At 41.8% G+C, this 22,593-nt stretch overlaps 1 protein-coding gene across 2 annotated transcripts in view; it reads right to left on the bottom strand.

The window, feature by feature from the left end:
* c8orf34 (chromosome 8 open reading frame 34) overlaps positions 1 to 21,442 on the bottom strand; it is a 118,046-nt gene extending 96,604 nt beyond the window's left edge. The window contains exon 1 of one of the 2 annotated variants that reach the window (XM_004915169.4): positions 21,101 to 21,442. In XM_004915169.4, the coding sequence (XP_004915226.1) occupies positions 21,101 to 21,169 (69 nt within the window). In that variant the 5' untranslated portion in view covers positions 21,170 to 21,442. The remainder of the gene's footprint in view (positions 1 to 21,100) is intronic. The other variant, XM_002935323.5, reaches the window with a different exon arrangement.
* Positions 21,443 to 22,593: the final 1,151 nt, after the last annotated feature.

Raw genomic sequence — 22,593 nt, 5'->3', positions numbered from 1 at the left:
AGGAACCTGAATTGATTTCTAACCAGTGCCCAGTAAATTTTGTCCTCAGATTAAAAACAAAAAACAGCACTCTCCTGGAAATCCAATATCAAAAAAACTCAGCCAGGCCAATACAGTCCATTTAAAGCAAATAATTAGGATTTTTTCAATGTATTTCCTCTTTCTCTTTAATAATAAAACAGTAGCTTGTACTTGATGGTAACGAAGCTGCATGGATCCATATTGGTGGGAAGATTATCCTATTGGGTTTATCTAACGCTTGAATGTTTTTAGCAGACATAAAGAATGACCAATTTATCAGTAAAACCTTTATCCAAAAAACCCTAGGTCCCTGGTATTCCAGATAATAGATCCCACACCTGTATCAAGTAGTACAGCCTTCCTGGGAAGCACTCACCTACACCCTGGCCTGGCAAGCAACAGAAACATATTGCCATAGACACAGTGATCATCAGTGTCACTGTAGGCACCTTGTGAAAATCTATGATTTAAAACAGAAATGTGCCCATACCCAGCTACCCCTCACTAGTGCCTGTATACAACTTTGTGGTTCTCCCCCTGTAGTCCTCAGATATCGTGTGAGGCAGTGGAGCAGAAGCATTGAAGGAGGCAGGGAAAGGGACCAGGGTTTGAGAGGAATGGCCGCAATGCACCCAGATAATTTCAGATCCTGGCATCTCTTACACAGCACAGCCCCAACTCTCAGAACAGAGACACAAGGCAGACATACAGTAACACAGCACAACAACCACGGAATATCTGCAGTTCCATGAACATTAGCCAGCCACTGACTTGCAGTACACCAACCTTTGAGAGAGCAATCTCAGGAACTCTCCCAGGGAGAGACTCACTTATGGGGTTGCAGAGAGGCACATAAGAATCATGAGATCTGCACCAGGTAGCCTATTACAGGCATTGTGTCATGTTCCCTCTTAAATGAAGAAATAGTCAGTATTCCTTTTAGTAATCACTTGGCAAACATTTTAAGCTGCACCCACCTCTCACATTCCTCACTGGAGTCTCAGGGTGTGAGTAATAAAAGGAATTGCCCTTTCTCAGGGGTAAGTGCAGGACTACCATTCTACCAGCATTTTCATACCCTTTGTATATGCATGAGCAGGGCCGCCATCAGATATCACAGGGCCCCTCACAACAACATTTTCTGTGCCCCCCTCCTCCCTGCCCCCCAATGCCCCCTCCCATCAGTAAAAAGGAGACACGCACATTGAGCCTCCTAAAACATTGGTAGCCAGGGACCCCCTAAAACATTGGTAGCCAGGGGTTACGTTTTACATTAGTGCCAGGGCAGGGACCCCCTAAAACATTGCTAGCCAGCCCAGGGCCCCCTAAATCATTGCCACCCCCCCCCCCCCCAGCGTCCTCCTACTTCCGCCTGCTTCCTCCGTCTTCCCCTCCGGCTGCGTACTCTTGATATGTCCCCCGGCTCTCCACTGCATCTGCACACTTTTATAAGGTTGCGCCCCGTGCCTAGTGACGTCACGTGCATGCCGGAACACAACCAGTTTAATTACCTGCTGGCCACCAATGACAGGGCCAATAATTCTTTTAAGAGGGCCCAAGCTAAAAAACTGTATCATAGCCAGGCCCCCTTTAAAGCAACGATCGTCTGGGCCTGGGACAACTGTCCCCCCTGTGCCCCCCTGATGGCGTCCCTGTTCATGAGCTACTAATTTGCCATTTATCTGACAAAACTGAATATATAGGGTAAAGCTATAACCCACTTGGCTTTTTAAAGGGAAGAGTCAGTGCAGGCTTCACTGCAGTGCTAGAAATACTAATACATTTAAATACTGAAAATAGCCCATCCTGTAATTCCAATCATTTAGATCTTCACTGCATGGTGCACTGGCAGATAAGGCAGTGAAGGGCCACCAAAAAAGACTGGCCATAACGTATGTGGCCAACTTTCCATTTGTCCAGTGGGCCAGTGGGTCAGATAAAGGGGTTGTTTGCCCCAAAACGTTGCATCTCCACAATAAAATTTGCAAGGGCTTGCCCTGCTTGTAATTGCTTCCTACTGCCATCAGTAGAATTCTAATTGTTGAATTTTATTGCATCTATAATTACGTTTTTGACAACTTCTATAGATAACTAGGGAGCACTGTGGAACAGTTTATAACCACTTTAAACTTAGGAAACTATAGGATAGGTTGAAAAGAAGTGTAATATAAACTGATAGTCCTTGTGCCAATATATCCACTGACACAGAAGAGAAAAATGTTAGTAAATATTTCATCACTATGAATGATCCTGTTTGTCACTCAGTGGAAGAAGAGTACATTTTAACCACATTAAATGTGTTTATGCTCAAGTCTGGCCAGCAGTGATCATTCTCCATTGACCAATAACATTCCACGGGAATTGCAGTCCTTGAATTCTTCCTGGCCTTAAAATCCCTTTCTCAGTAACAAGAGAATGATCACCTTGTTCAAGGGAATAACGTTGGCAACTAGCAGAGAAACGGCATAGCCGTGACAGGATAGCAAAGGTGCTTTCTCTTCCCTCACAGATGTTCATTTCCAAATCCCTTGTGGGGTCACATTTGGCTCCATTTTCCCATAATTCTTCTGATATTCTGCAAATTAGCACTTAGTACCAGCTGTGATGGAGCACATTTTCCAGTTTGTCTTTTGCAAATCGCTGTTTCTCACAATAGTAATAGGCCTTTTATATATAATTCTGCCCCTTTGCCTTCTACATGTGCAGACAGTATTTTTCCAAATACAGAAGCACTGTACATTCCAGCCAGCTGGGCCTATAAAAGTATTTCCCAAACTCTGAGGCTGGCCCACCTTGGTACGGTAGCAAGACCAGCTCTGAGTGCTAGGTTTGGGTAAGATTTGGTGTGAATGCCTATTTGTCTTCCTAGATACACATGAAATTCAAGCTTGAATGTCAGTTGGGGGTGAAAACATGGTCTTTGTCCTAGAAATTATTCAAACTATTACAGAATTACTCATACACCAATATTTTATGAGCGGGGGTCAATACATACAATTAGACAGTCTTCTCTAGTATTTGAGGGGAGGTGTTATATTTTCCCATTTAACTCCATACGACAGTACCCCTAATTACCCTTGAGTCAGTGGCATCTTGCCTGATGCACAATTTGTGCAAAAGCAGTTCATGAAAGTTTGGAGCTGACTAAAAAGGTTTTGCTGAAGGGCCAAGGGGTTTCAAATTTTGCCATAAAATATAGCATATTTTTTCACAATCTCTAGAGCAAATCAGGTTACGAATTTCACTAGAATGCAGAAACCATATGGTAACATACTTATAGGTAAAAGAGGTCCATGCCCTCTAGAGCTTACAGTCTAATTGGGTGTATAACCACAGATAGGAGGGTAAAAGTTCTGCTGTGCACTTGCCCAGAGATACTGACACCAGATATTAAAGTCTTTTTTACAACTATAATTTCATTGTATGTTTACCCTTAAAAGTATTTGCTTTTAAATTACCTAACTGATCCCCTATGTTTCCCTATGATGAATAGGGTTACCACCTAGGCAATAAGGGTGGAACGGAAAAAGGGGCTTGGCATGTTTAGGGTCTAGATCATGTGCAGGGTATTTGTGTTTGCTAGAATCGAGCACAGCTCTAGACACAGGCACGAGACAGGTGCTATAGAGCTCTAAAGGCAAAGCTGTTTCAGAGGAGGACATTTTCATTTACTGCAATCAATTAAGCACAGGATGTAATAGCCATGGATAAACATAGCTCACTTAGCTACAGCTAATTAAAGTTCCCCTTATAATTGGACTTGTGATTAATGCACTATGACCAGTAGCTTATTATATTAAACCAATAGATGGTCACTGGGTTCCCCTGGAGTAAAAAAATAGTAAGAGAATGTCAGTGCCTGAAAAAGAGGGTAAAGTAGCCTCATTATAATAAGTCACATACTTAATAATAAACTGCACATGATGTATTGGCAAGTAATCAAGTTAGATTCTGTAAGTACATTATTTTCAGCAAAAAAAGGCTTTTATTGTCCTATGAGACTAATTCATTTGCAACTGTAAATTTAACAAAGCCAATGGAATATTTTAGTATTACTAATTTTAATTATATTAGTAATTGTATTATTTAGATTAGTATTTTCCTGGCCATGCATTCCCAGATTTAATTAGGCATTGGTCAATCTAGACTTGTCCAAACTGAAAATGTGACATGTGGATGGGGGATCAGCAGTATTGGGCTGGGGTGTCCAAGGCCACTGGGGTTGCCACCTAGAGGGTGTACCAATCCAGCCACAGAGGCCCCCACATTGTAATTTCTCCTCCTTACTCCTCGCTGCAACCATATTTCCCAGTAAGTTAAGCAGCAGATCTGTGGTGGCGAGGCCCATGAGGGTACCAGGTTTTCACCTGGTGCCCTGCCAGCCCAGTTCAATGCTGGAGAGAACTCACAGCTCTTCCTTATTTCTGCATAAATCCACTTGCTCTGGAAATTAGGCCAAAAGAAAATTTGGCCAGTCATACCCACTGTAGGTATAAGATCTATTATCTATAACAGTCATCATGTTGCTCACCAACCCCTTAAATGTTGCTCTCAGTGCCTCCAAACTAGGTATGTATTTTTGATTTCCTCACTTGGTGGCAAGTTTTGGTTGAATAAAAACAAGATTTCTACCAAATAAAGCCTCCTGTAAGCTGATAGTGTGCATAGAGGCTGCCTAATAGCCAATCTTAGCCCTTATTTGGCAACACCATAAACTGTTATGATGCTTGTGTTGCTCTCCAAGTAAAGAAAGACTTATAACCATGTACTAAATTTTCTAAGAACCTGTCTACCATTTTATCAGCATCTGCGAAGCCACTGGTAGGTGGCTGGTGCAGGGACCCTATGTTCTTTAGAAGTATTACTATGCTGGCACATTGTGAATGAGGTCCCTGTTTGAGAAATATGGCTTGACTAAACTTTGTCTAGTACTAAATTCACCCAACTCCACCAAGCTGATGTTGCTAGACCCAAAACATATGAGTTGGCTATCACCATTAAATATGTCTCTAAATATGTACTAGATTTTGATTTAAAACATTAAGGGCTATCACGCAGGCTGAATGTGGCCCTCCAAGGGATCTGCTCAAGAACTCCAGATACTTCTCTGTGTGACATCATCATTCTAATATACATCGTAAATAACTGGCCCACTCCATGTACAAAGTTGGCCAGCTCTGACCTAGGCAATTGCTGACTAAAAGCTAAAATGCTTGTGCTCTGTACACTTTCCTGGAATGAAGGATGCATTAAAATTGACATGTAAATTTAAGAGCTGCAGCCGCAGATGAAACCGGCGGTAAGGAAAGTATAAATAATTCCTACAGTTTCTTTTGTATATCATACCAGCAATATTTTATGACTTTATTAGGGAAAAAATAAGATTTAAACTTGAGCTGACTAGTGAGAAATTAAATCATCTTCTGTAATGAAAAACAGAAAAAAAACAAGTTTACAGTATTCTTATCCAGTCTGATCATTTCCCAAAAGGCAGGGGATTTTAATTCATATTACATGGAACATAAAAAAGCACTTTGCTACAATGATGTTTGATGTTTCCAATTTCTGCAAATTGATATAGCAGGCGAATCATGTGTGACAAAACCATGTATTTTATGATAAAGTATATCTACTTAAGTGGATTTATTGAGATTTTACCCCCTCCCATCATTTATAGGCATTGGCGCCCTTTGCCCTGCCGACATTTGCTTCTCTGTGAAATAGTACGGGGGAGGATCATAAGATTACACTTTCAGAAATGTTGCGTTGTGGCTATTCTGTAATTCAGAAGTAGCAGCAGATTATAAATAAAGGGTTCTAGAAGAATTAATAATACCCACTCTTACAGCAGAGAGTTAGATTTAGATAGTGCTAAAGGGTGCCTAAGGTTTATTAAAAGGCCCACAGTGGCAATAAGATGGATCTGATGGAAACTCTTCAAGCTGAGGTCCTGGGACCACTGGGTTTATATGTCGATATAAAACTCCCCTAACTGCAAGTTGACCAAAAGGAAGGCAAAACCAGTCCCTGGAACAACTTTGTACTAAGAGCTATTTTCAATAAGCCTACATTATCTTACTTGCAAGAAAGCCATCCAACCCTTCGTGAAGCTTTCTAACGTATCAGCCAGTACAAGTGATTCAGGGAGAGAATTCCATAAACCATTTCCAAATATTAACACGGAAAGTCCTTTCTTGTAATTGGAGTGGATGCCCAAGTGTCTGCTGGAAGGACATACTGGTAAATAAAGCAATAGAGACTTTCCATGACTTTGCATGCCCTTTACCAACTTTGTTGCCCTTCTTTGGACCCTCTCTAATTTAATATTATCCCGTTTAAACACAGGAGACCAAAACTGCATGGCAAATTCTGGATGGGGCCTTACCAGCGCTCTGTAAAGGGGAAGAATAACCTCCTCCTCCAGTGAATCTATACCCCTTTTAATACAGCTCAAAACCCTGTTTGCCCTTGCAGCTGCTGCCTGGCATTGCTTACTACAGCAAAGTTTACTATCTACAAGGACTCCGAGGTCCTTTTCTATTATGGTTTTGCCTAGTGCTGTCCCATTAAGTGGCTGTAAAAAAAATGGGCGTGGTCAAATACATTTTGCTGCGCTACGTGCAGCATTTCTTGTTGTCCCTCTTCGCATTTCTCAGATGTTGGGAGATATGCACATTGAATCTCATCTGCCACTTAAGGTGCCTGAATTGCCAGTTTGTCAAGGTCCTGATGCAAGGGCACTTGACAAAGGACATAGGGCCCAACATATTTTGTGTTTTAACAATGAAAGGCTAGCAATTCAGTAGCACTGCATTTGCTTTACTTTACATTTCCTTTTGCTAATAGCCATTTAAAAATGTGGGTTGAGTAGGGATTAGTTGGCCAGAGGACCCAAGTACTGAAAACCACCTGTACCCCAGGTACCGCCATTAAGTATAAAACTGCAACTCCATGAACAATGATTTTTTTCAGGTTTCAAACCTGTAACAGATTCTCATTATGAACTTATTAGATCCCATCCATGAGGTAAACTAAGCAGAAATGGTAACATTTGCATAAGATCTAGTAACCCATGCCAGTCAATAAGATGTCTGCCCTCAAAACTCAAAAAGTCAAAACTTTTAGCATGTTGCCCTAATTCCTAGGCCAGCTAAATTCTGTAATTGTTTACGATGCAGCATGAAATACATCAAAAAGCTACATTCTTGCCAAAATGTCAAATACTGCTGAAATATAAAGTGCTCATAGTAAACAGTTTGTTCTAGGTCTATTAACCCAAATCAACCATCGGATATTTCTTTTTAACAGAAGACCAGTAAATACCAAATCCTGAAGAAATGTTACTATAATTATGGATTGTGGTGACCCATCCAGTACAGCATAGGATATAATCTTTAGGGTCCCCTAAGATTATTTTGTTTTCTTAAACTGAATCGAGGAAGCTGCATGGTCTAAAAAGGTGTATTTTGTTCCTTATAAATATAGGAAGTGACCAAGTTCAAACCATTAGATATTCTAACCCCCATATGTAATAACGGCGCTAAGTTTGCCCAGGAGCAGTAACCAATAGCAACCAATAAGATGTTTGCTTTTAAACAGGTGACCATTAAATGCATCCTGCTGATTGGTTGCTATGGGTTACTGCTTCTGGGCAAACTTAGTGCCTTTTATTACATAACCCCATAAATATTTTATTTTATTATATAAAGTGTATAACTGGAAAAGCAGTTCTCACCCACATAATAGCTTCCTACAGATTTCTTCCTTATTTTGTGCTTAAATCTACCATGGCACAGTGCGCAGTTGTTCCCATTGAGTGACAAACGCCAATCGTCTTCCATATTTCATCACAAACTAAGTTATTAAATCCGCTGTATTTCTGGAGCCTTATAGTTAAATGAATTCTGCTGGGTATTCAGTCTGCGATGTCTATATAAAATACAGTACTTGTTGGCTTTTCTCTGACAGTAATCTCTTCTTTTCTGATGCATGCCTTTCTCTGAATATAAATCACTTGACAATCTATGATTTTTTCATCTAGCGCCCAGCTCTGTCAGCTCTGCCTGCCCGTCTCTAATACAGTTTCAGTAACACTAGGAATTGGTGCTCTTGTGGTTGCCATTTAATCATTTCATTTACCGTATTAGCCAATACATTTAAATACTGATATTAACTGATTTTTTTATTCAGCTGAATAATGTCATATTTTGAACTAACCACTGCATATAGCGTTAGTTATTTTTACACAAATGCTCTCCTTGGTAAACTTACTATAGGAGAAGAGGTAATTATCTTTATTTTGTCCTATGGAATAAAGGTTTCCCTAAAGAGCGTTTTGAACTTTTCTATGCTCCCTCTGCTTTCAGGCAAAATACAATAGAACTCGTGCCATTTGTCTTCATTTTGAACCTGATCAGGTCAGGATGGTGCACTGGCTAAATTATAGCAGCTTTTGACAATTGAAATGTCAGTATGTAGTTCATGGGGTCCCCAACCTTTTATACCTTTTTGAGCAACATTCAAATGGAAAAAGAGTTGGGGAGCAACATAACCATGAAAAAAGCTCCTTGGGTGCCGAATAAGAACAGTGATTGGCTATATGGTGGCCCCTATATGGACTACCAGCCTACAGGAGGCTCTTTTAGGAAGTACACCTCTTTTTATGCAACCAAAACTTGTCTCCAAGACAGGAATTCAAAAATAAACATCTGTTTTGAGGCCACTGGGAGCAACATCCAAGGGGCTGGTGAGCAACATGTTGTCCCCGAGCCACTAGTTGGGGATCACTGATCTAGTTGAAGGGTTAACATATGTATGCACAATTCTAAGAAGGTCTGTTTATGTGCTAATTCAGTTTTACCTTTACCAGTGATTACCTTGACATCCTGTCTTTGTCCAAGTTATTATCTCAGCAAATGTTCAAGGCTAATAAACCAAAATAAGCTTCAGCAGCTACTCTAAATGAATTCCTGTTTTCTGCTAATAACTGCAAGGCATATGTGCCCACACATGTTACGTAAGCATAATGGAATATCTTTATCTACATGTATATAATCAGTGGCAAAACTGTGGCAAAACCATCAATAAACTGGATTTGTTAGGAGATTCACTACTTGTTTGTGTCTCTCTGTGCAAGTTCCCGGATCCGTATCATGTGACAGTGTACTAACAAGCGAGCCTGGGGTCCTAATAATCGGTATAACCCTAACACTAGTTAATACAGATGAATATAGTAGAACCAGATTTAAAAATTCTGGTTTCAGATTTGTAACTTCCTTTGAGTCTACAGACACTTAATATTGCACTAACTGGATCCCATGCAGTTAACAGTTAGCTAATATTATTCAAAGGGAAGGATAATAACAGTGTTACTATTAATAGTATTATTTTGTAGAGAAGGTGGTAACCATAAGCATAATGGGAATTTTTATTTACACATGAATGGGAAACATCACTGGAAACCCTGCAGTAGTGAATGCAAATCACCTAAACAGCTTAAAGGAAAATTATACCCCCAAACAAAAATATATTGCATAAAACAGCTTGTAACACCCTGCTTCAACTTATTAAACCATTTTCATGAAAATATGCTTCTTTTTTAGTAGTATGTGCCACTGGGGAATCCCAAATAGAAATAAATAAAGGTAATAAAGGCCACTTGATTCATGGTGCAAACAAGCCAAGGGCACACACACATGTTAGATCACATCATTCAATGAATGGACAGTGTTCTATCTATTACTCCCACACTGCTTCCTGTTACAGTTAGAGCTGCATTATTTCCTGTCAGGTGATTAGTGAGTGACACACACACAGACCGTCACAAAATGGTGGCTTAAGGGAAAAGTTGTAAAAGGGCAGTATATACTGGTATATATAGATTATTTAAAAGGCCATTTAATATGATTTAAACAATCTGTTGGTTAATTATTTTTTCTGGGGGGTATAAGATGAGAAACTTAGCTAAGGCAGAGTAAACACAGAACACTGAAAAGAGAACATAGCAGTGTTGCTTTCCCTTTAAGCAAGGCAGCTGATGCAGCTAAACCAAGACAAAAACATTCTCTAATAAATCACTGTTGTACAAATGCAGACAGGGCCATGGCACAGCTATGGTGCGCACCCCAGACAGCCATACTGTAGCAAGAGAAACAGCCATGTGAAAAAGCTAAAGTGTGCAGAATGCTCCCGGAGCCCAGCGCTGCCCCCAGCTGCCATTCAACACAAGGCCCCTCAAGACTCAGCCACGCTTGCTATGTTCATTTTAATGAAGTGCTACAATGCTAGCAAATGAATAATCATCACTGCAGAAACACAGCGCTTGTGTAGATTATCCCATCCTGATAGAGTGCGCATTGTAATGTGCCCAGGTTCCGGCATGGCTGCAAGCGCCCAAGCCTTTTCACTTCTTAATAACTGTATCGGTTGTGCACTGAAGGAGGAACACATTATGTCAGGTTATTGTGACACGTACAAATATAACCATTAAAGGGACATTACAGTGAATAACTGTGGGATAAGCTTTTCAAATGGCCAGATTAGATGAACCAACTATGTTCTTGTCTGCCATCAAGCTCTAGGTAATTTGGAACACAGTATTGGGAAGGTAATGCAAGTTGTAAATAGTAAAACATGTACATAAATCAGAACAAAATTTCACATTTGGCAATATATTATTCACTGTGATACATTTTTTTGAGAGTTTGTAATAGTTTCCCTTTGATCCTGGGGCCTTGTTTCCACTCCTCAGTTTAGATTTTGACATTTTTACATGGCGCATTTTTAAGAACTATATGAAGGCGGTATATTTCTTCATGCAAATAAAATGACTGTGCACATGCATTTTAATTCCACCCTGACAAATTGGTTGCTATACACTTCAGTGGGGCCACAAAATCTATATTAAATTCATACAAAGGAAAAACTTTTGTTCACGTTGCCCCATCCCCCACTAATGTTTTACAATGCGTTTGCTTTTGTGTATAAAGACGATCCCCATGTGAAAGATAATTTGTTTGGTAAAGAACAGTATGCATTGTCCCCATCTAGGGACTTATTTACTAAACAGGGCAAGGAATAAAGTGCAAAAAAAAGGTTAAAAGTACTGTGTATTTCGGCCACAAATCACCCTGTTCCCCCATTTTACCAACTGCTGCTGTGGGGCACAAACTTGGATGGGCCCCAACACAGTGGATGGGCCCCAACTATTGCAAGCCCCTTAGTAAGTTCTATACTATTTTATACACCATTGCTAGTACAATGTGCCAAGCGTTTTTACACTGGTCTGGGGGAGGCCCAAGTGTAAGATGTAGGGTGTATAGTGCATTAATGGGTGCAGTTGTACAATTATTAATGCCCCATGGTAAAGTGGTGCAACCTTGCCTCAGCAAAAACCCTAGCCACTAAAAGGCACCAAGAGTAGGCACACCGCATCTTGTCCACTTTCAATAAGCCCCTCTGTTCTGCACAGTCCTCCCAAAAGAGGGGCTGTTTGAAACTTTCAATGCATGGATCCATGAGCATTAGTATACGTACATATTAGCAGAATATAACTGCAGACAGTACATTAGTACTTAGTTAATAAATATATTCAAAATCCTTTGTACATTAGCCCAACTACATTCACACACACGCAGGGTAATATTCTATACAGGTACTGTGGGTAGGGAAACACCGAATCCATGTTTCAATTTGTAACTAAGATGAACCAACAAACCCCTGTTTCTTCAAGAATTTTTATAATGTCTCTCATTTATGTTCAGCCAAACTTCAGTTTTGTTGTTTGTGGAAACTTCACACAGAGATATGGTCTGAGATATGGTGCTGGCAGCCTACAGCAGTGTGAAGACTACAGTGACATCACTGAAATCTCTCTGTCCTTCCTGTAGGTGCCAGCGGCAGCCTTCCTATTCTCTGAGCATGTGTGTAACTTGATCCTGTCTCCTGTTTTGAGCTACACATACCCACCAGCCAATCAGAAGCGGATCTGGCAGAGGGGAGGGGGGGAGGGAATGAAACACATGTGCAGTATGAAGCAAGGAGGGAAAGGAAGGGAGAATACCTTTTTAGAGATGGCTGCCTGTTCTAGAAAATGTGAAGTAAGTGTGACTGAGTAAATATTTGATTAGGTGAGCCAAAAGTGTGGCGTTTTTACTAAACAATAGGAGGACTATTGGGCAGTATGCTTTTTACATTTTGACTTGCATTCTCCTTTAAAGGTTTAGGAAACTGGTCTTGATGATATTGATCCTGATTCTTACCTTTTATAATTTAGGTTATTTAACAATATCAAACACACCTTCCTGTAATTTAAAGCTTTCTAGATAACAGGTTTCTGGCCAACAGATCCCATACCAATACTTTGTACTTTAACCCAACTAAGACTGGGATTAATTAATCCCAATCCTATCAGTTTATTTCACCTTTAAATTAACCTTTAAGTTTTATCAAATGTACTATTCCTAGAAATTTTGCAATTGGTCTTCTTCATTTATTTTTTATAATTTTTGAATTATTTGCCTTCCTCTTCTACATATTTTTAGCTTTAAAATAGGGGTCACTGACTCCAGCCGCCAAAGAACTATTGCTCTGTGAGCTTACAATTTTGTTATTATAGTTACTTTTTATTCATTATCTTTCTATTGAGTCTCTCTCCTATTCATATTCCTGGTTCACATTCAGGCCACTGCATGGTTGCTAAGGTAAACAGGACCCTAGTAACCAGATAGCAGCTGAAGTTTCAAACTAGAGAGGTAAGAAACAAAAAGCTAAATAACTGGACAAATTACAAAAATTAAAAATGAAGACCAATTATAAATTGTCTCAGAATTTAAATCTAAAGGTGGCCATACACGGACCGATTTTTTACTTACAAACGACCGATTCCCGAACGATCCGATGCTATCGTTAAGTTATCGTATAGTTGGTGGTGTACGAACGATCGTCGGCCCACTAAACGAGCTGACATTATCGTCCCCAAAATCGATCGGCCAGGTTTAAAAATTTTGGTCGTTTAACGATAAAATCTGCCAGTTGGTGTGAGTGTCAGACATTTGTCTTTCAACGATTGTTCTCTGCGCATGTCACGATTGCCAGCAGCAGAAGTCAACGACATCGATCGTACGTAGATGTACGATCGTAGGTATTTTACGATAATGATGCGACAAAATCTTTCCCGAATTATCGTTGCCCGTGGATGGCATATCGTATGGGAACTCGATCGCCATACGATCGTTTGTCGATATAATCGTTCATCGCACAACGAGCGAAATCGCCTCGTGTATGGCCACCTTAAGTCTGTTTTGTACAAAAAGTAAACAACCCCCTATGGAGAGCCAAAGCATGGAAAGATCCCTTATCAGATAAAAACAGGTCCCCTGTCTTCTGGATAACAGGTCCTATACCTGTACTGCCAAATATCTATTCAATATGTCCCATTTTGTACATTTCATTAATTTCTCCACATTTTAGGATCCCATGGAAAAGTCTCTCTGCCTACCCTAAAACAACACGCAATACAGTAGAGGCAAGCACCCCAACATTTCAAATGGGAAATTCCATCCCTCCCATTAAAATATTTGATTTGATTTACCTCTTTTTTATAATTCAGCTGAAAAGTACATTTCAAATGGGGAATTCCATCCCTCCCATTAAAATATTTGATTTGATTTACCTCTTTTTTATAATTCAGCAGAAAAGTACATTTTCCGCACAATGCCTATGTTTGCTAAACACTACGTACATGGCTTTATTAATATTTGAATTATTTAACCGGAAATAGTGAGTGCCAAATGTTCTATTCTGTATTCTGCAAGGAATCTATTTTGGTCAGTGTAAGCTACTCTAGAAACCGTGTCACTGCTAATTGCTTCATTAGGAACTTGCTATTTACCCAACTCTTTCCAAGGTCATCCTCTTAATAAACAAAACACAACTGTCTGTAAGGACTCAGATTTGCTTACGTGTAGAGTGATACCTCTGAATAACAAAGAGCGTAAGAAATGTAATCCAAACAGAAGAGGACATAGTGAAAAGAGATACTATCATAGTGAGTGCTACACAAGGGTTTGCTAACAATGCTACTATCAGTATGGTTACACACGAACATGCCCCAGAACTCTCAGAAATCAAGTAAAAACAAAGGGACTTTGTGTGTTCCTTATTGGAATAGCACATTAGCAGAACCTTTATGGAGTTTTTAACTGGGGGTTCAAATGATGGTGAAATAATGAACCTGCTTGTTTCATTAACTATCAATAATGACAAGATGACATAACTCCCATGACATTGTACCATGAAGGGACAATATTTGTCCTGATTATCCAGTTAAGTAAGCAAGAACCTGGTGCACCAGTGATTGCTTCATATACAGGATCATGTGCCTTTTTGCTAAACATCTGCTGAAGTGCACATGATTCTGGGTAAGGAGTGATCACAGCTGGCAGCTTGCTGGACATACAGTACATGAAGATCTGGATGTGCATTTTCAGCAACAAAGATAAAAAGTTAAGATAAAGATCAAGTAAATCAGACCCAAATGTTATAGTAATCCATTGCTAAAGGAAATTTTAACCAGGAAGGGAGCGATCAAGGCAAGGGTGGTGCTGTACAAATGCCCCTCACACAAGTTGATAGGAAGACTGCCACTATCAGTCTTTAGAACAGCAGTATAAAAAATGTTATATAATTAATATATGTATTGTATGTCTAAAGCCTTAAGTCTCCTTTAGTAATTTAGTAATTAGGAAGCAGTTCAGTTGGAATGTCACATTGAAGGAATGTGCACTATGTAAGGTTGCAAGTTGCCAGTGTCGAAACATAACGGGTGGAAGCTCAGAAAGGGCTGCTGTTCATGGGAGGCAGTATAACGGCCCTATGTCTGGAAAAATCTAAGTTGTTAAAGTTTCTTTAGATACCTGACAACATTTTTATTCATATCCGATTTACTGATATTCAGTACATGTAAGCATGTTTTATTTTTATGTTGTTTTATTAGCAGCCCGCTTCATCCATTGTACAGAGATACATTTAAAATATTGAATATACACCTGCTAGGTCCTGCATTTATTATGGACCAAATAGCCACTCAAAGTAACAATAAAGGCATTTTTATAGAAAAATGCTTTCCAGAGACAATGCTTGCATTAATTCTTCATGCATATATATTCTCACAGGTGTTTTTTTTTTTTTTTGGTAGTTTGAGGGATCCTGGGAGCTGTAGTTCAATAACTTAAGGACAACAGCAGATTATCAAAGCATGATCGAGGCTGTTTCTAGCAGAGGTTTAGTACAGTACTGACGGACCATAATAACAACCCAGCCCTCAGCCTCCTCCCCAGCATTGGGTGCTTTCTGTGGACCCCCCGTGGGAGTAGATTCATCAGGCAGCACAGCTGGATGTGCCACAATCACTCTCTATTTCCCTGTGAGAACAGGTCAAAAGCAGCACTTTGCTGTATATCTAAATTTAATCCCAATAAAAGCCAATTCATTCTTTTTGATTTATTATCTGTTACTATATATAGCATCTACACAATTTCCGTCCCTGCTGTGTGGAGCTTACAAGCTGAGGTCCCTATCGCATTCATACACACTCGGGTCAATTTCATCAAAATCCAATTAAGCTGCCTGTATTTTTGAGTGGGATAAAGCCCACGCAAACACAGGGAGAATATATACACTCATTGCAGATAGGGTTGCTACCTCACCCCTTTAATATCAGCCACATATTGAATCCACATGCTGCAGACTGAACTGATTTATATGCAGCCATGCAGCATACATCTAAATTAATTCCTAACTAGCCATGCAGGATGTCTCTTCAATAGGCTGGTATTAAAGGGGTGAGGTTGGCAACCCTACTAGCAGATAGTATCCAGGCAGGAATCAAGCTCAGGCTGAGTGGAAGTGCCATACAAAAATCACTCGTCGGTTTTTCTGCAACCACCATACCTGACAGCATGCATCCAAAAACATTGTGCTTTCTCTGGAAACTATCGGTATGTTCCTGCTGTCATTAAACACAGTTAGAAGTTGCCAAAAAATGTGAACAATAGATTTCTATGGGATAAAGCACACAACGAAGGGTGATCTGAGACACTGACTTAACAACATACTACTCTGAAACTTCCAATGTAACCTACTAGTCATTGATAGGATACAGACTGGTATAACTGGTATATTGGCTATCCTATTAGCTCCTTAATATTAGTCTTGGAAGCATATAGTCAAAATAAGCCTGACACAGTATCACTGGAGATATCCTAGGACACTGCCGTCTCCCACAGCAAATTAACAGCATGCTTTTCTATGGAGCGTACACATCATGCACTCATCTCAGACACTGACAGTAAGTACCCCCATGTGATATATACAAAGCAAGGCAGATTCACATTACTTTGTGTTTATTTGTTGTATGATATATAAAACAATGTATGCATGATTCCCAGATACAGTATTCACAATTCTAAATTCCTCCCTCCCCACAAGACAGTTATAAATCCAGAACATAATGTATCAATGCTCTGCCTGCAATCACTCAATGGGATTATTGGCATTGCTATATACAAGTACATCCACAATGTCAGGCAGATACAAAGCCCCGCAGCAGCAGCAGGCTGTCACTCACTACTCTGCTTTAGTGTCTTCTTACATTTGGCCAGACATTGCAACTACAAGGGGCTAAGGCAAAGGGCACAGTAAGGCAGATGGCACAGAAGTATTTAAGAAATTAGATCATTAAAATCATTAAAAGACCACAATGAGTTAAGGTGACAATCACTGCTGCAGTGGCAAAGCTGCACTGCCCAACTCTATGCATGTAGCGGGGCAGTTATTTCTCATACCTCATGTTCAAGAGGTATGAGAAAAAAAATGTAAAAAAAATATGTAAAATATAAGGATATTATAAGTCACCATGGAGACACAAGGTCAAAGGCCAAGAGGTCATGGAACTCCAAGGTGACTTCTAATATCCTCATATTTTCATATTTTAACAGGGGGCAGGGCCGGAACTAGGGGTAGGCAGAAGAGGCAGCCCACCCGACAGGGGGTATATTATTTATTATAATAGACATGTTTCACTGAGCCTTCTATACAGGCCGGTATCTCCCTGCTGCTTTACTGCGCTGCTCACTTGCTGCCACTTTCCCTAGAATGATTCTGCATCATGTCATCGCTCCTGCTTGATACTAAATTGCCATCCGCTCAGTATTTGCCATTAGGTTATCTGCATCCTATGGGCATGATTGTATATTTAAACTCACTACCATATGAGTACTCCAATTTCCATAAACTGAGTATTAAGTCTGTTACTTGCTTTGGCAATAGGTTTTTAATGAAAGCTGCTCTTCACTGCTAATGGGAAACTATTTCTTTTTTCCATATTGCCATCTGTGTAATTCATGTTTATACAGAGTGTCATTTAATCCAGAAGTGCAAGAGTGCTCATAACTTTGCTATAGCAGAATCCACAGCCACGAGGATAAAGGGGCGAGTTTGTATACCTGCAATAGATTTGCTTGTGTGGCTATCATTAGCCCCAGGGCCTAAATCTGCCCTTGTAACAGCACCATTTAGGACCATTTCGCTATTCTGTATTCCATTCCCCTGTACAATTCCAGCAGTCATTAATACATGATAGGTTGATATATAGATAGATGAAAGATAGATATAGATAGACGATAGGGTCATAGATAGATGATAGATAGATGATAGATAGATAGAGATATATAGATAGACAGATAATAGATATATAGATGATAGATAGATAGATAGATAGATATAGACAGATGATATGTAGATATATAGATAGATAAATAGATAGATAGATAAATAATAGGTAGATATATAGATGATAGATAGATAGACATGATAGGTTGACATATAGATAGATGATAGATGATGATAGATAGATGATAGATAGGTAGATAGATAGATAGATAGATGATAGATGATAGATGATAGATAGATAGATAGATAGATAGATAGATAGATGGTAGATATATAGATGACGATAGATAGATGATAGATAGATAGATATATAGATGACAGATGGATAGATAGATAGATGGATAGATAGACAGATAGATAGATAGATGATAGGTAGATATATAGATGACAGATAGATGATAGATAGATAGATAGATAGATAGATAGATAGATAGATAGATAGATAGATAGATGATAAATAGATAGATCGTTTTCCAGCTTAAGATAGCTTGGCTGCCAGGCTTTATTCTGTCTCAGCAAAAACGGCCAGAGGTTTCTGTTTAATATTCACAAGACAGATAGATTTCTGTGAAAACCCTAATGGAGTTTGATTGAGGTAAAGCTCAGCCAGTACCAGTGATTAATTCATACCCATTCCAAACTCAGTAATTATCTTTGTACAGCAGAGCAGAAGGGAACAAATCAAAGTTTATATCAAAAAGAAGTCAGTGATGGGAAAAAGAACAATTTGTGTGTAAACTGACTGCACTATATGTACAAGCAAGGGGACAGAGACTCATGCAACCCTCTGTATCACTAATAGCCAACACACAGCCATAAACAGAGCTAATGCTGCAAAATCTATATATATAGCCTATTTCTGGCTTGGTTTTTAATATAGTGTAATTACTTACTGAACAAAATGTGCATTATTATAAACAGCCATATGTATTTCCTGAAACTAGTGTGAATATTTCATGCAAAAACAACAGTTTTGCCTTGCTTTATGGCAGCAAGTCTATATGAAATCAAATTCACAAATGCCTTACTCAGGTTTCAAAAATATAGTGTTTTCGTAAGACTGTATGCACTGCATGGTTTGGCATTCATGCCATGACAAAAATAATAACTCTGAAGAGTTAAGGTGGCCATACACAGGCCGATTGTAGCTGCCGATATCGGTCCCTTAGACCAATTCGGCAGCTTATCGGCCTGTGTAGGGGCACAAAAGTTGGGCCTGCCCGACCAACATCTGGCCTGAAATCAGCCAGATATTGATCGGGCAGGTTTAAAAATTTTATTCGGATCGGGGACCACATCAGCTAGTTGATGTGGTCCCCGAACCGACTGCGCCTTTTACCGGTGTTCTAATTCGAATTAGCCTAAATTCACCCGATATCGTAGGTGGGGATATCGGGAGAAGATCCGCTCGCTTGGCGACCTCGCCAAGCGAGCGGATCTTAATGTCAATGGCCACCTTTACAAAGTGCCATTGTGATTGGATTAGTGGAAGAGTACATATGCTGAGGACTTCCCATACCAGTCAGTTGAACTGAAGAAGCTGCTCAGATGAATAGTGAAACGTCTTCAATGATTACTTAACAAGTCCAGTTGCTATAGATTTATTTATACTAGATAATAACTCAATCGTGTGCAAAAGATTCAATGGGATGGTAGAAATCAGGGGAGAGCAGCTCCTAGGGATACAGCCCTGAGTGACGGAAAGGTGAGTCAGTCTGATCCAAGCTGATTGCTCAGAACTAAAACTCCCCTAAGCCAATGGGCTGTCTCTTTGTTCCTGTGGAAATGACTCGGAGATGCCCACTTGCCCTATGCCTCTCTGCTGCCCTGCCAAGTGCCTGACACCTAGCTCTACCCACTTTGCTTGCATGTTTGATGCACCTTCATTGTATGCGTGCTTGTGCAACTCCCTGCACCCACCTGCATGCAAAGCATTCTCTGCTCCCTTGGTTAGAGCAAAGGGGTGCAACATGCTGGGAATTGCCCTGTAATCCTGTCCCTGTTCTATAGCAATGAAAATTCCTCACAATCACTATGGTCAATGGCACACACACCAATGGGATGATGGGAATAGATCTAATATTCTCCCTGTGTGTGCGGGCATCACCAGGAGAGAAGCAGTGCCAGGCTACACACATGCCCATAGCAGTAAGCAGTGTCCCACATGGCGGCACAATTTGTGTATGTGGATTTTCACATGCCTCCTGGTCAGCTTCACTAACATGAATGTGAATTAATAATGACAGTGTATGTGTCTCTGTCAGAACTACCTTGGCAGCGCAACTACAGACATTCCACTACAGAGATACTTTATCCTGTGGCTCAGAAGGAGAACACACAACTGCCCTATCACAAACACATGGTGGGACAGGGAGTACACACCTTCTAGGTGTCTTCTTACTATGGCCCTGTGAATAGTTGTATTTCAAACTGTTTAACACAATGTATAGACCAAGGAATGTCCTACTTGTTCAGTACACAGCTACACACCCAGTAGGTTTGTGTAGGTGATTGTGCACTGGGTGGGCTGGGGGTGTCGGGTTGTCGGGTTTCTAACAGTTAAGGGGAAGGTGCAGAAATAGTAGTAGCAGACAGCAGTCGCACCACAAAGTTGCAGTTCGTGGCCCACACAAAGTGACAGCGCAGTACCACAGTTCCGCCGCTAGAGGCACTGCACCAACCGTGGGAATATACAGAGCTCAGCTGGGCGCTGCTGCCTCTCGCCATGGCAACAAACAGGACGCTTTGGAGTCAGCCCTTTATTATGGCACCTAACTGATGCTGCCCCTCCCTCAACGCTTGGGTACAATGTGCCAACCAAAGCCAGATGTCCGTGCCCCTCACTGCTATGGATTCCGGTAGGAAGCAGGTGGCGGGGCGCTGTGCCAGTCCCTTATTATGTGCTCTGCTGAATGAGATGGTCTCTCCCTGATGGGTATGGGGGAATGTGCCAGCCCCACGGAGCAGCGATACCCTGAGGTCCCCTCCGTATTGTGCCTGCCCAGCCAGGGCCAATCACTGCGCTCTCATTCCCACAAGTGTCCGACACTCACCCTCACTGAGTGGCACTCAGCCTTCCCGGCATCCCCTGCGAGCAGGTTCATATGCAGCAATGCCCCGTACAAATGCCACCCGGTAGCTACTGCCCACACCTGCCATGTGCTCTCCCTGCCAGTCAGAGCCCAGAGGCGGCAGAGTCACCCACTAAACCCCGGGCAGACATGGGTGCAGCTACGCAGAGCTCCCACTCCCGCTGTGCCCGGCACCCATCCCTCTTCCCTCGCCCGACACAAGCTCCTCGTATTCAGGGGCTAGTCTGCCTGTGCTCGGCCGATCCGCAGCGCCTCACCTCAAACAGAGGTCCGATCTTGTTCTTTTCCAGGTACACCTGGATCCTGGTTTGCTGGCGAGACGCCATGGTGGAGCTGGAACGCCAGAGCCCGGCTGCGAGGGGTCCGTACTGAGCTCCCCAAGGGCTCGGGGGAGAAGTGGCTCCCAAACTTGCCGGGGGAAGGCGGGCTGCTGTCAGTCAGATGGATGAGCCGAGCGGCAGTGGGGATGCAGCCATGGAAGGGAGAGTGCACGGTGCGGGCTGTGCCTCCCCCCGCCTCCCTCACTATACAGAGTAGCTTGGTTACAGCAACAACAGCCCAGCCCGGAGCGCACAACTTGCGCCCTCACTCAGCCCCTTCCAACTTCCAGGGCAAAGCCAGCTTTGATTGGCGCTCACAGGCAACACAGTGATTGGCTAGTGGGACGGGGTCCGCGATGTGGAGGTATTAGAGGGAAAGCCCTAGCGGTGTCAGTGCGCAGCCATACCCGTTCCTTGTACACTCGCACCAACAGGGCTCCCCTCTAATACTCACACTGGCACCAACAGGGCTCCCCTCTAATACTCACACTGGCACCAACAGGGCTCCCCTCTAATACTCACACTGGCACCAACAGGGCTCCCCTCTAATACTCACACTGGCACCAACAGGGCTCCCCTCTAATACTCACACTGGCACCAACAGGGCTCCCCTCTAATACTCACACTGGCACCAACAGGGCTCCCCTCTAATACTCACACTGGCACCAACAGGGCTCCCCTCTAATACTCACACTGGCACCAACAGGGCTCCCCTCTAATACTCACACTGGCACCAACAGGGCTCCCCTCTAATACTCACACTGGCACCAACAGGGCTTCCCTCTAATACTCACACTGGCACCAACAGGGCTCCCCTCTAATACACTGGCACCAACAGGGCTCCCCTCTAATACACTGGCACCAACAGGGCTCCCCTCTAATACACTGGCACCAACAGGGCTCCCCTCTAATACACTGGCACCAACAGGGCTTCCCTCTAATACACTGGCACCAACAGGGCTCCCCTCTAATACACTGGCACCAACAGGGCTCCCCTCTAATACACTGGCACCAACAGGGCTTCCCTCTAATACACTGGCACCAACAGGGCTCCCCTCTAATACACTGGCACTGGGGCTGGGCATAAGCTGGCACTTATCACTTTCCCTCTAATACTCACATTGGGGCTGGGCATAAGCTGGCACTTATCACTTTCCCTCTAATACACTGGCACTGGGGCTGGGCATAAGCTGGCACTTATCACTTTCCCTCTAATACACTGGGCCTGGGCATAAGCTGGCACTTATCACTTTCCCTCTAATACTCACATTGGGGCTGGGCATAAGCTGGCACTTATCACTTTCCCTCTAATACACTGGCACTGGGGCTGGGCATAAGCTGGCACTTATCACTTTCCCTCTAATACACTGGGCCTGGGCATAAGCTGGCACTTATCACTTTCCCTCTAATACTCACATTGGGGCTGGGCA

Source organism: Xenopus tropicalis, chromosome 6, assembly GCF_000004195.4.
Source record: "Xenopus tropicalis strain Nigerian chromosome 6, UCB_Xtro_10.0, whole genome shotgun sequence".
Classification (NCBI taxonomy): domain Eukaryota; kingdom Metazoa; phylum Chordata; class Amphibia; order Anura; family Pipidae; genus Xenopus; species Xenopus tropicalis.
The sequence above is the reverse complement of the archived record's forward strand: the minus strand, read 5'-3'. Positions and strand labels throughout refer to the sequence as shown.